Source organism: Corvus moneduloides, chromosome 2, assembly GCF_009650955.1.
Source record: "Corvus moneduloides isolate bCorMon1 chromosome 2, bCorMon1.pri, whole genome shotgun sequence".
Taxonomy (NCBI): Eukaryota; Metazoa; Chordata; class Aves; order Passeriformes; family Corvidae; genus Corvus; species Corvus moneduloides.
Genome location: NC_045477.1, coordinates 26,976,457 through 26,990,779, shown reverse-complemented (window position 1 = coordinate 26,990,779; position 14,323 = coordinate 26,976,457). Strand labels below are relative to the sequence as shown.

At 45.7% G+C, this 14,323-nt stretch overlaps 2 protein-coding genes and 3 non-coding genes across 5 annotated transcripts in view; 1 reads left to right on the top strand and 4 right to left on the bottom strand.

Annotated features, from left to right (window-relative positions):
* Positions 1-1,340: 1,340 nt before the first annotated feature.
* On the top strand, positions 1,341-9,931 carry CPOX (coproporphyrinogen oxidase; the record flags this gene model as incomplete). The annotated part of the gene is given in 8 exon segments (XM_032099890.1): positions 1,341-1,465; positions 1,467-1,777; positions 1,869-2,012; positions 2,711-2,821; positions 3,218-3,359; positions 5,490-5,708; positions 7,428-7,532; positions 9,407-9,931. Coding segments are annotated over 8 exon segments (1,245 nt in total), but the record flags the coding sequence as incomplete, so codon positions are not given.
* LOC116439297 overlaps positions 9,603-14,323 on the bottom strand; it is a 5,530-nt gene continuing 809 nt past the window's right edge. The window contains exon 2 of the mRNA XM_032098627.1: positions 9,603-10,691. Coding sequence (XP_031954518.1) covers positions 10,221-10,691 — 471 coding nt within the window. The 3' untranslated portion in view covers positions 9,603-10,220. The remainder of the gene's footprint in view (positions 10,692-14,323) is intronic.
* TRNAD-GUC lies at positions 10,406-10,477 on the bottom strand. Its single transcript has one exon. It is a non-coding gene; the product is annotated as a tRNA-Asp (tRNA).
* Positions 10,767-10,840, bottom strand: TRNAI-AAU. Its single transcript has one exon. It is a non-coding gene; the product is annotated as a tRNA-Ile (tRNA).
* On the bottom strand, positions 11,262-11,333 carry TRNAD-GUC. The gene has a single exon. It is a non-coding gene; the product is annotated as a tRNA-Asp (tRNA).

The window sequence follows — 14,323 nt, the reverse complement described above, 5'->3', positions numbered from 1 at the left end:
CCCCCTGGTCTGTCTATCCTAATGTAGCCCTTCATGACAACACTGCAGTCATTCAAGCTATCCCACCACATCTCTGTAATTGCAATAAGATCAAAGCCCTTTGACTGCACACATCTCTAGTTCCTCCATTTTATTAGGAAAGAAAATGTGCTTCAGCTTTAGAAAGAACAAAGAATGAATAAGCGTGTGCCCTCTGAGGTCCATAGGAAATATTCCTATTGCACTAAACTGGTGGTGCCACAAACTAGTCAGGTTCTAAAAGCTCATTACTGTGAGTACAAAACCAGAAATGCCCTACACAGGAGAACAATCCCACATGGTTCACAGGACAGCTCAGTAAAATACAACTTTACCCCTATTCCAGTGATCCCTGGCCCTGTACAAGCCATTACTCACATGACGACCCTGCAGCCCCACGTAGCTCCATCAACAATACCAGGTTACTTGTAAGCAGTATGCAGAGATGTTTTACAGGCACAAGGACAGTACAGCCCCCTCTCCCAAAGCTACACCAGGCGAGGTGTGGCACCTGAGTGCTGCATCCATCATGGCACCCACATGCAACAGACAGCCAAGATCCAGGGGCACCAAGATGGGAGAGTTATGGGATGCTTGCACTCTTTCACAGCACCCAGTGTGGATTGGCTTTCTTATACAGACGTGTACAAGCCAGCTGTGTGCCAATGGCCTCCTGTTTAGAAATAGTGTGGCCAGCAGGACTAGGGAAGTGATTCTTGCTCTGTACTCAGCACTGGTGAGGCCACACCTGAAATACTGTGTCCAGTTCCGGGCTCCTCATTTCAGGAAGGACATTGAGGTACTGGAGCAGATCCAAAGAAGAGCAATGGAGCTGGTGAAGGGTCTGGAGCACAAGTCTTATGAAGAGCTGCTGAGCGAGCTGAGGTTGTTCAGCCTGAAGAAAAGGAGGCTCAGGGGTTACCTTATCACTCTCTACAACTACCTAATAGGAGGTTGTAGCTAGGTGGGGATTACTCTATTCCAGGCAACCAGTGACATGATGAGAGGACATAGCCTTAAGCTGTACCAGGGGAGGTTTAGGTTGACATTAGGAAGAATTTCTTCACAGAAACGGTGATTAGACATTGGATTAGAACGCCCAGGGAGGTAGTGGAGTCACCGTCCCTGGAGATGTTTGAAGAAAGACTGGACGTGGCAGTCAGTGCCATGGTCTAGCTGACAATGTAGTGACAGATGACAGACCGGACTGAACGATGTCAGCGGTGCTTTCCCACCTAATCGATTCCGTGTGCTGACACACGTTCATACCCGGCGCGGCCCCCGCCCCGCCCCGGCTCCGCCCCGCCCCGCCCCGGCTCCGCCCCACCGGCACTGCGGCGCCGGTGCCGGTCATGGCGGCAGCGCGCCTGTTCCGCGGGGCCGCCCGCGGTCCGCCCGCCCTCGCCTTTGCCCGGGCGCTGGGCTCCGCGCCGTCGGGGCCGGCGGGCCGGGGGGCGCGGCGGGCCGCGCTGGCGGCCGCGGGGACAGCTGGGCGGGCTGGGGCTGGCGCTGGCGCTGGGGCTGTGGCGGCGGCAAGCCGCGCTGGCGGCGGCCCGGGAGGACGAGGAGGAGAAGGAGCTGCGGCAGCGGTTCATGGCGCCGCCGGTGAGCGGGCTGCGGGAGCTGCGGCGGCGGCGGCGGGAGCTGCGGAGCCGCATGGAGCTGCTCATCATGGAGACGCAGGCGGAGGTGTGTCGCGCCCTGACCGCCTTGGACCCCGGCGCCTCCTTCGCCGTTGACAGCTGGGAAAGGAAGGAAGGTACGGGGGAGCCGCGGGGGAGACCGCGGACACCGGCACCCCGGGCTCGGTCACCCTTCGGTGACCCTGACCTGGAGCCTGGCGTTGGCAGGCGGAGGCGGCATCAGCTGCGTGCTGCAGGATGGCGAGGTCTTCGAGAAGGCGGGTGTGAACGTGTCCGTCGTGTCCGGGCTCCTGTCCGAGGAGGCAGCGCGGCAGATGCGGAGCAGGGGGAAATCCTTGAAGGCCAAGGACGGTAAGGAGTCCAGCGGGCAGTTGGGATAGGGAACCGGAACGTGTTCACCTGAGTATTCCCATGCAGGTACTCTGAAAGCAACCTGGCATTTGAGCAGAACATGAGGAAGGCCAGACTGATTAAAGCTCAAAGGTTTTCATTTGTATCAGTGATTTCTAATCAGTAAGCCTGACAGGTGGACTGTCATATCCCTAAAAAGCCAGGTTCCGGAGTGCTTCTTCCTCTGTCTTGCTGCTATAAGGAGTGTATTGTAGGCACCGGTGGTTTCTCAATAATGACGCTGTAGCTCAACAGTGAAACAGTGCAGGAATAATGTACCAAAGAGGTGGAGAAGACCAACACCACCTGAAGGCTAAAGAGGACTCAATGCACGTTGGTGTAGCAAAGGGTAACTGTGAGGACTGGGGGTGGCAGAAAGCCTTAGCAGTGCCTTATGTTTTAAGTGGTCTTCATTTAGTGGGTTCTCCAAAGTATTGTCACATTTTAGAACAGATACCAAAGAAGGAGTTTAATTAAGTGCACAGAAGTGTATGGATGAGAAGTAAATTGCCCACTGATTAATAATTATGGCAACCCAACATGAGACATTTTCCTGTTGTGGTTTGGAGCCTAAGGGAAAATAGTGATGTTCCTTAAATGATAACAAGTGAAGTTTATTGAAAAACTGAAGGGCTTTCTCTGTGCATCTTTTTATCTAGGGAAGCTGCCTTTTTGCGCCATGGGTGTGAGCTCTGTTATCCATCCAAAGAACCCTCATGTTCCAACCATGCACTTCAACTACAGATACTTTGAAATTGAAGAAGCAGATGGTAAGGATTATAATCCAGTGAGGAATGTATGAAATGTGTGACTCTGCACAAAAGAAGTGAATGCATGGCTGGGGTAAGAGATCGAGAACCAGTGCAGGTTTGCTCCCAGCTGCGCCAAGAGTCACCAGCCCATCTTGTGAAACTGCCATCCTGTAGTCAGGATCAGTGGTCCAAAATGGTTTTCACTCCTTTGAAGTTTGTTTCATCTTTACCTGAAGTCACTTATCATCATGCTACCTTATAGTCAAATCTTTCACTGTTGAAGTTTAGGGACACCACTGAAAAATGATTTTGTTTTGTATTGTAAAAGTAGTTGTTGGTTCTTGATGAACCACTAGCAACATGTTGCTGTTCTGAAGTTTGAAAGAAAAATGTTGCTGTTTACTTCTGCTATAGGAACTAAACAGTGGTGGTTTGGTGGTGGAACTGACCTCACTCCAACTTACCTGAATGAAGAGGATGCCGTTCATTTTCACAAGACTCTGAAAGAAGCCTGTGACAAGCATGATCCAAAGCTGTATCCCAAGTACAAGAAATGGTATGTGGGGAGATGTGCTTGGGGGGAGCAGAAAGCAGCACTGGACGTTGGCAGTTAAATGTATGCTAGGAACTGTAGGTTCTGCTGCCTTTTGAAAAGTATCAGAAAGCCCCTAATGAAAATCAGAAGTGTACTGGGCCAAAATGTTGTCTGAAGAAGTATCTTATTTACAGAATCCTGGATTTTTCAAATCAGATGGCTGACAACTAGGATCGTAAGTCTATAGCCCAAAGAAAAACCAAGCTGACTCTTCAAGATTTTGTTGCAGTATGCAGCTTAGAATTCCTTTTAGTCCCTTGTGTTAAACTAGGACAAGACTTCTGCCTCCTGCACTTGCACAAATTCTGTTTACAGTGACCTCATGGTAAATGTGCATGATTCAGTATGAGCTCTTGGCCCATCAGTGCAGTTCTGAAAAATCCCACTTTTGTTTTTCTGCCTTCAGTCTGGCCTTCACGGACTTTTTTTTTTCTTTTTTTTTCCTAGTTTCCAGGTAAGTAAAGGACCATGTCCTTAATGTAGAATCTTCATCATTTGATGAAGCTGTGTTTTTTTTCCCTGGTGACACATTCACTGGGAATTCAACAGCTTCTTTTCTAAGATGCAAACTTTGAATGTTCTTTTTGAGCTGAGAGATACAAGTGATGGGATCCTCCACTATTAAGTGGGAACTTGCTGCTCTGTGTGTGATAAATCCTATCTGCCACAAGCTGTGCATGCAGGAAGGTGGGGGTACCCTTTTGTAAGCTACTAGCTCTTGTCTGAGGACAGGAGATAAAGTGGGTGTTATAGTTTGGGTGGCAACCACTTAGTAGAGAGACACATCTTAGAGCCTTGAGATTACAGTCTTGTTCTCTGAGGATTTTTTGCATGGTAGTTTAGAGAATCTGCCTTAATGGTCAGGTTCTTTGCAGTCTAAGTTGGCTAGCAATGCCAGCTGCAGGGGGTAGGAGACTTTTTCCCACTTTTCTAAAAGATAAAAGTTATTACATTTACTACATTGTCTACCTGATCTAGGTTTAAGATTTTTGTCAGGCTTATTCTCTTTTATGTTTCTGACTCAGCATTTTTTCCTAACTCTTCCTGCTATCACAATATAAAAACCACTGATCATCCCAGTGAATAAAAAAATAGCATAGGTTATCTGTTCCATCTCCATGTCTCCTTTGTTACAGCCATGCCATATATAATGCTTGAGAATGATTGTGGATATATGGAAAAGTGGTCCTGTATGGAAAACTAGTCCTAAAGGAAAGCAAGGTTTTCTTGATGTTGATGGTTTCTGCTTCCTATTTCCCTTTGCTTTCTCCTCCATGTGAAGACTTGCATGCCCAAGCAAAGACTTATAAGCAAGATAGGGTTAAGTCGGTTAAGTTAGGTGATTTCACAACTAAATATTCCCCATAAATACAAAAGAGATTAATTGCTTTCCTATAGTAGGATAAGCTGCCCTTACTCATATACTTACTTTACTTACTTACATATACTTATTCATACCCTTACTTTATAAACTTAAACATGAGTCATGAAAAGCCACTGCTATAATGACTCCATCTTCCAAGTTTTAACTGTTAAAAAGCCTTTTTTCAAGAAAGGGTACTGTGACAGTTGCTTTCTTATCTGGTCTTGGCACCTTAGATTACTTTTGTTTTGATGAAGAAAATTGTTTTACTTGAGTGGCAAAGAGAATAAAGTGATTCTTTTTCAAGTTTGAGTTCATATGAAAGCTGTCCAAATAATTTGGGAAGTACCTATAATGCTGGGAATTAAATCTATCAAGAGCCCTTAGTTTTGAAAGTTTTGAAATCAGATGTCCCTGTTCTGAGTAGGTAGAGGATGTGGACTGGATTGATCCACATGGACGCACGCATCTGCCATGGTGTTCAGCGGCTGTGTGGTGATGTGTAGCTTCACAGAGACCATTTAATCAGAGCTTTTACTGCAAGTGACACGGGAGTGCTTTCCAGGTGGTGCTGCACCATCCTGGTTCTCGGAGGTCAGTGAAGCAGTGGGGCACCCAGCCCTGCAGGAACTGACTTGTGGTCAGTATTTCACATGCAGCTGTTTGGAGTTCTCTTCTTTCTTTGAATGCTGTGGACCATATTAGTAATCATCTGATGCTGCTTCTAGGTGTGATGACTACTTCTATATCAAGCACCGTGGTGAGCGAAGAGGGATTGGAGGCATATTCTTTGACGATATGGACTCTCCCTCCAAGGAGGAAGCATTCCAGTTTGTAAAGAGTTGTGCCAAAGCTGTCGTGCCTTGTTACATTCCCATTGTGAAAAAGCACTGCCATGACTCCTTCACACCAGAGGAAAAGCTATGGCAACAGCTTCGGAGAGGACGGTGAGTACCGAAGGAGCAAAAGTATCCATAGGAGGTGGACTGTGCTGGCAAGAAAAAAATTTGAGCTAGTTCTTCATGGTTACAAGTTTATGTCCTGTTGTATGGCCAAAAAAGCTCACCAAGAATTTCAGTATTTTTGTACATAGAACTAATTCTGAAATCCAGCGCTAGATTGCTGAAGAGGGTGCAAAGAAGGCATTTCCCACTCTCCCATGTTGCAACACAAACAACCCAAACAAAACGCCACAGTTTCTTTCCAACTCCGTCAAAAATCAAGAGAAGCTTCTGCTGTGTAACAGGCAGAGGGGTTTGGGTGTGCTTGGTGTCCTGAATCCTGCCCTCTCCTGCAGCCCAGAGATACTGGATATAGGGCTGCCTTGTCACATGAGGAGCTAAGGGTGAGGGAATGGTACTTCCTATTCAGTAATAAAGCAACACCCCACAAAGTCAGGAAATGACTGTACTTGAGTACTTTCAGCTCCTTACGTACATATTTATTCCATCTGATCTTGGCACTGAAACTCCTGTAAAGGAATTAAGGATTCCTGTAAAGGAATACAGAGGATTGGATTTTTTTATTATCTGGCATGGTCCAAGGTTACTGTAAAAGACTTTGGAGGATGCTGGTTAATGTGACCAACTGTTACTGCTGCAAAAGCTTAAGTACATTGGTCAGTACAGTTGTACTCTGTTCTCCACGTCCTGTGATTGTGGGAGCATATGGAGAAATGAGATTACATGTGCTTTGTGCTTAACTAGAGTCTTTAGTTTCTGCCTGTATTGCAGAGAAATCTGTGAGACTGGCATGGAAAAGTGTAAGCACTCAAGTTCAGATCACTGGCCTGCAGCCATTGGTCAGATAAGCAAGCGTCCTTGATCTGGTGGGACTGTTCCTGGGACCACTGGGCTTTCAGGATCCAGTCTGTTGATGGGATTTAACAAACAGCAAAGTTTAAAAGGGGGAGGAGCTTTTCTAAGTTGCAGCCAGGACCAGCTCTTGAGGCCTGCCTATTTCCCTGGGTCTGTTCACAGGTTATTGGGCTATGTAAAGCTTTCCATTTCTGCAAATGGATAAGAGCTTTTCCCTTCCTGTATCTTTAAGTGCAAACACCTCTGTACTGGCTATTAAGATAATCCCTGATGAATTGTCACAGTTCTGTTCCTATGCTGGGAACAGAAAATGGTGTATTTCATCACTTACAGGTCCCAGCCAGCACTCTGAAGCTATCTGACTTCTGCTGCTTTCCAGATCTCCCCAAGAAACAGAAAATACTTTCCTGACCTTGCTGCTTATGTGTCCTTCAGCACGGAGGACTGCACAGTAGAATTTTTCCTCTGGTTATTTTCAGTACCTTTAAGGCCCTTCTTTATGTCTGACACCCCCACAAAGAAGAGAATAACCAAGGTAAATGTGGTGTCAACCTTGCCAGCAGGGCTGAGGCCTGGGAAAAGTACAGTACAGCATAGGAGCCTGCAGAATGCTCTCCTTTGAACAGTTTGCCTGCTCCAGTCTCTTAGCTGAGGTCACTTCTTCCTGAGCTCTGTGGATTGACAAGGTCATACCTGCATTCCTATGCAGAGGATGCTAAAGAACAGTTGACCCCAACACAGCAGAAAGACAGACTGATTTTTTTTTTGAGGTCTGCCAGTTGAAGAAAACACTACCAACTTCTGCTAATTAGCTTGGTTTTTTTCTGTTGCATCTCTTCATTCCCATAGGTATGTAGAGTTCAACTTGGTTTATGACAGAGGTACAAAGTTTGGCCTCCTGACACCAGGATCAAGAATCGAAAGCATTCTTATGTCTTTGCCACTGACTGCAAGGTAAGGGTGTAGTTATGTGGGGTTGCAGTAGGCACTGTTCTTAGTAAATTACTTCATAGCATTAAATCAAAGGTCTCTCCTGGTGTCCAGTCTCTTAACAGTGGCAAGTTCATGCCTGATACAAGAACTGGACATGTAAAGTTCTCTATTCTGCAAATGCAGATGCTTCTCTGGTCTGCTGCACTCACCTAGTTGCCAGTAGTGTGGCATAGAGATTTTCTGGCCAAAAAACCTATGGTTTTTGTGCTTAGTTCCTCTTGATAGATTTCTTCTCCTCGCTTCATGGGTTTTTGTTTAGTAGCTCTTAGAAACCATGAGAGTTTCTGGCAGTCCTGATAAATGTGTGGCAAGGAGGTCCACAGTTTAACTCTGTGTTGTGTGAAAAAGTGCTTTTTGTTTTCTGCTTGAACCTGATGACTTCATCTGACTTTTCACTGAGTAACATGATTTTCTTCCTGTTCATTTTCTCCATAACAGTTTTTATTTTACAGGCTTCTGGGGTTTTTTCATTGTCTATTTTCCAGGCTGACAAGTCCTGCTCTGTTTTTTTTTTTTTTGTGCAGTTGTTGTTTCATACTTGGGCCACTTTCTCTAGGCTTAAGTTTTCTGTGCCCTTTCTGAACTGGGGATAAGGAATAGACAACGTAAGCTGCATATTTGTATGCAAGATGCAGATGTGCCACTGACTTATACAGTGGCATAATGATTTAATTCATTTTTCTTTCATAATCCTAATATTCTGTTTGCTGGTTTTGACTGCTGTTCAGCATTGAGCTGGCTTTTTCATACAACTGTTACAATGCCAAGGTCTTTCCTGGGCAATAAAATCTAACTCAATCTGTGTGCACATTTTTTCTGTGTCCATCACTTCCCATCAATCAACAGTGAATTTCACCTGCCATTTTACTGCTCAGTTGCTTGGCTCAATACTGTTTTTAACTGCCCTTTTAGGTTTTAACCCATCTTGCTTACTCTTGCAACACCAGCAAACTCTGTCATTTATTGTTTATTCCCACTTTCAGGTTGCTTTTGGGTATGCTGAGTAGTACAGACCCTATCATGAATTCCATAAAGTTCACTAGTGACCTCCCTCTGCTAGGAAAACTGTCTGCTACCCCGTAACCATGAAGGCAGTGCTGTTCTCACCATATACGTTCATCCCACTGACAACACCAGATGTGTCCCTGACGTGGTGGTGTAGCATGCTCCTGTGTTTTGATTACATTTCTGGGCTTGTCTGGGTTTGCTCTTTTTCATCAATGTAACTAGCTCACTTCACAGCATATGGGTCATTCCTAGGGGAAAAATGGAAAAAGAATGTACCCATCTCTCAGTGACTGCTGACACTTTCCTTTCTCTGTTGTGCCTCTTTCAATTGCCTTTTCAATGAGAAAAAGGGATCTTTCATCACCTTTAAAACCAAGATTCAACAAAGACTTGTAGAGCTTCTAGTTCAGATTCTGGGAAAAGGTCTTGTGTCCTCACTGTCAGAATTCTGTGGGTTCCTTTTCTTATTCATCTTCCTTGTGATACTACTGTGTCACAAGAGACTGCTAAAAGATTTTGCAAATAAACCTGCATTCTTTGTGGGGAACAGGGCACTGCTCTTTCCTTTTTCCTTGTCCTTCCAGCCTTTTCAGAAGTTGGTAAAAGATGAAGCTAACGTTGCTCCCCTCTCCTCTGGTGGCGCTGTTATTTGTGTTTACTGAACAAATTGAATTTGTGATTTGTAACCATATCTGTTATCTGAGCCAAGATAGCAACTTGTGTACGTAGCTTAGCATCCTTAGAAAAGGCAACTCCAGTCCAAACAGAGCCTGGTGCAGAAGAAGGGGCTGCCAGCTGGACTGAGTGAGTTTCCCCTCTCCTTGCAGGTGGGAGTACATGCACACCCCGCCAGAGAGCTCCAAAGAAGCAGAAATCCTGGAGGTTCTGCGAAATCCCAAAGACTGGGTGCACTGACACGGATCATGAAGAAGATGGATTGTTTGCACTGAGCCATTCTGAGAGTACAGGAATGCCTGCAAACCAGCCCATTCAAACTGCTGTTCTGTGGTGTTTCAGTGCGTCTATTTATACTCTTACCTCGTGCCTTAATTATGTGGTAGACTTGTTAGAACTTGCAAATGTGTGAACTCATTCTTTTAGACTGATGGGCTAATGTTGTCACCCCCTGTTGCTGCTGCCTTGTGAAGGACTGGTGAAGGCCTCACAGGGCTACTACTCTGCATGCTTTAGAACTTCTTCAGCTGATTGGTTGACTGCAAAATTGCAAACTACTGTGATGTGTTCAGGGAAATGAAACCATTATCTGTGCCTCAATAGCACTGCTTACCCTTATAAAACGTTGGGATGCTTAAAAATGTTTTTTAAAAGAATAAAGGGAATATTTGATATGATTTAAACCCTAATCTGTCCTTTTGGGAAGCTGTGGAAAAGGTGGTACTTAATCACATGTATTTTGGTGTTGTCCTATTAATTGTTGAGGGGGGAAATGGTTTAAGATGTGCAGCATGACTTGGCTGATCAGTATCTGGGAGAATGTGGGTTGAGGTCCCACTCTTACCGCATGAGAACAGAAAGGTGGCTGTCTGAGGAGAAAATCAGCATTGAGCATCTGTGCTGCAATCGTGACATCAGAACAGAACTGCTCCAGCCAGCTCCATTGCCAAGGAAGTCAGTGGTGGATCAGGACGCTGCTGGGCGTCCTGACCTAAGGCATCCACCTATCCCTTCACGCTGCTCCCAGCTTTGGACTGATTGTCGTGTCTCCCAGCACGAACTTCGCTGAGGATGAGGACTCGATAGGGAAAAAAAAGTGGGCGGCGGGTTCCATCTCCCTGTCTCGAGAGAAAAAAAAGCACCAACTCCGCCTCCCCGTCGGGGAATCGAACCCCGGTCTCCCGCGTGACAGGCGGGGATACTAACCACTATACTAACGAGGAGTGGGATGAGTGACTCCCGTCTCGCCGCCGCCACGTGGTAGCACCTCACCTGCCGCGGGTTCCCGGCGTGCGGGTGGCGGCTGGCCTGGCCCTGTGCCCGGGCAGGACGAGGAGACGCGCCGGCCCAGCTCGCTCTCGCTGTCCGCCCATGACGGCCTACGTCAAGCTTCCTGCTGCGGGGTACCGCGTTCCTTTCCGTGTTACCACTCCGCCCCTATAACAAAATAAAGTGATATTCTGCTAAATCAGCGATCTCCTCGCCTCCAAGGGGAAAAAAAAACCACAGACCTGGCCCGTACGGGGATCGAACCCGCGACCTTGGCGTTATTAGCACCACGCTCTAACCAACTGAGCTAACCGGCCAACTTACGCATGCCCTTCCAAGTACAAGCAGCTGAGGCAGTTCCAGGACCCGAGGGCAAATCTGCAGCAATACTGCGATGGCTCTTCCTAGACACTGCCTCGGCTGGTTTCACGCAGCCGTGGCAGAGCAGCAAGGGCACTAACCGGGATAACAAGCACTCCTAAAATATTGAGACTCTCAAACCTTTCGTTTTTCTCTTCCTGCTCCGTCCTCCGGTGCGCGGGCAGCAGTTACCGACGGCGCGGAGCGGTTCGGCAGGGCTGCACCGTGCACACGGACGCGGACCTCCCGGCGGGGCAGCAGCCCCGCCGAAACGCTCCGCCACGCTTCGGAGGAGCCGTTCTCGACGCTTCCCTCTCTCCCTTCTTCCGGCCACGCCGCGGACGGGGGTGTGGCGGGAGGTATAAAAGGCATTGCCACCTCCCCGTCGGGGAATCGAACCCCGGTCTCCCGCGTGACAGGCGGGGATACTCACCACTATACTAACGAGGAGCGAGGCGAGAGCGCCGCCCCCCACGGCGACCCCCAAGAGCCACCTGTGGGACCCCCGCCTGCCCCTAGTGCTGCTGCTGCTCCCGGCGCTGGGACACAGGAAAGGGAACCCTTCCCCTGGTGATAGGTCATTTGGATCATTTGTGAAATCAAGGCATTGATTAAAAAATGCAGAAAATATTCCAGAATTGAATACTTCTGAGTCAGTGAAAAAGTTGTAGAGGAAGAGGACATCATGAAATTCCCAGCCCTTCCCTTCACAAGCCGTCAGTATGAGTGCTAAGTTGAGCTCCTCTCCTTTGTTGTTTCATTTGCCACTAACACGACCTATCATCAAATACATCAATAGAAAACATACCAGGAAGCCAAAAATAAGGTAATATCTGCATAGAGGAGCATATATAACTGTATCATGACAATACAAGAGCTTCCTCAAACCCGGGCAACATTTACCACAGACATTCCCAGACGCCGCAGAATGCTGCCGCTAAAGCAATGACCGATACAGAGTGTGAGGAGACAGTCACAGATCACGTGTAAGAAAATATGGAGTTAGGAAGGAAAAAGACAGGAGACATCTGATTGTAAAAGAGCAGAAAAACTCACATGGGCATGAAGAAGAAAGGAGAAGAAAGCCCCACTATAAAGAATTCTAACCAGAAAAAGCATCATTTACCAGTGACATGTTGAGCCTTAAAAAAAAGTGGGCTGTTCACAAAAAATAATTATTTGATTAGCTGCAGAACTGGAAGAATCTGCAAAAAGACATATACCTAAAAAAGCAACCCTGACATGATCTAAATTCAACAGGGGCTGTTTTCCTTTCCTTAGGCAGCACCCTTCCAATCACTAATACTGTGGGACTCCAAGACTGGAGGTTTTCCTTCATCAAAGAGACCACAGTCCTCAGGAAGTCGATTGAAAGATTCCAGGAAACAGGACTGAAGCAACAGAATCACTCCAGAGGGGAGATGAAACATGCCTGTTTTAAGCGGAATAGGGATTTTAAACTCTGTCTCATGCTTTCTCAAAAACACACTTCTAATGGATTTTGTTAGAATTTTAAAGTCAAGAAACGTCACGACAAAGACAACAGTCAGAGCAGAGAGAGGCTGTAAAGTCACTTTGTGTTTCTGCTGTTTTGAGTAGACCTCATCTCACTGTAAAATAATTTCAGAGCCACTGGGATAAGACCTTTTCCAGAGCAGGAGATTGCTCGGTAAAGAAAGAACAACAGTGAATTTGTGTTGCAGGAGCCAGAAGCTACGACGCAACTGCAATGAAACGCAGTGTCTTTCTGCAAGGCAAGGGCTTGCAGCCCTAACTCGTATTATTACCAACCCTGATACTTTTTTTGGGTTTTTTTAAGGTTATCTCTAATTTATTGATCACTCAGTCCTTTAAAATACCATTTTGTAAGAAAATTATTAAATACTATTTCACTATTTTAAAAATGCAAGAAGCACAGTTGGTTTTGCTCCTATAATATGCAGCTATTGTGTCATTACAGTTCAAAATACATTTCCAAATACATTTCCCAGTCTTTCAGGATAAGAAGGATGCCTAGGGAGAGGTTTATCTTATTTTTTCTTTCTGGAGTAAGAAATAAGTAATTGTTTTCTCAACTGTTGCATCAGGAATGTACAAGTGAAAGGTGGTGAATTTTTGATGACAGATGTTTCTTCAAATGCAGTATTTAGAACTAAATGTTTGAAACACGTGTTTCCTTTTGCCTTCCCCAATGAGTCAAATTTAATACTTTTAACATCTTTCCTTTCCCAGGAAAAACAACTGAGAGGAAAGTTAATGTCTTTACAAACAATTCGATGGGTGAAGGTATGGGTGTTAATGTCTTTGAAATTGGCCTTAATGTCGCTACTAACTTTGGGCAGCAGGTTTGTTGCAGAGCCCAGGCAGTTTGGCTCCTGAAACCCACAAGGGTCTGCACAAGCCTGAGTTTCTGAGCTTTGGGATAAAACAGTAGGTTCGAGGGGGGAAGATGTGATAGGCGGTTCGGGAAGGCTGTACCTTCCTGGTACCTCAGACAATGGGGAAAGGAAGGGGGCAACATGCGGCCGGGAGTTTGGGATAAAAGGAGGCTGTGCCCTCCAAAACTTCGAGAGGGAAGATTTTGTGGGGTGGACTCTCTCTCTTTATTTGAATAAAGTTGCAGGACTCCTCTGTCTCCTTTTTGGACATAAACCTGTGGCGTTTGTGGATTTTCCTGACACAACTGTTCCAAGAAAACCAATATAACTTAACTTTGTAATATCATATAAGGAGAAGAACTTGTCCAGGAATGAGGAAAGGGTAAGATGACACTTTCTCCGACTCAGTTATGGCACATTGTGGGTAAGTGATCATGTCCATATAAATAATTTTTGAACTTCAGTTTAGCCAAGAACTCTTCTACCATATAATGGTTTTAATTAACTTTCTAATTAATTGTTTTTAATTAATCCTAAGCAGTGTACTAGTCATAAACAGTATGATTTTCCACTTTAACCAGAAAGTAGCAAAGTTTTTTTTTTTTTACAGACTCCTATCGTTAGAACAGGTTGGAAAAATCACTGACACTTTTAAGTTTTGCTAAACGAACCCTGATGAGCTTCAGTGAAGAAAGCCTGGGGGAGAGAGGTATTGCTGAAAACTGGACACCCGGAATGGAGAATTTATAGCCTCCAAGGACATTTTGCAGAAACCAGAAGATAAAGAAGAAACTAACAAAGACAATTCAGCCTTTGTGCTAGAAACTCCTTATCAGGGAAAAACGTAATAAAAAGACTGAAAAGGTGCATCATGAGAAATCAATAACCAACAGGATATAGAACACTGATTAATGAAGAGAATGATACAGTTTATAACCAATGGACATTCATTTCTTCGTTTTATAAAAATGTATAAATAAGTGAAAAGTTTTTAAAGTGGCCCTGCATCTAGGCAGAGCTATCCCCACGCACCCCAGTGCGGTCAATAAAGCAATGCCTACT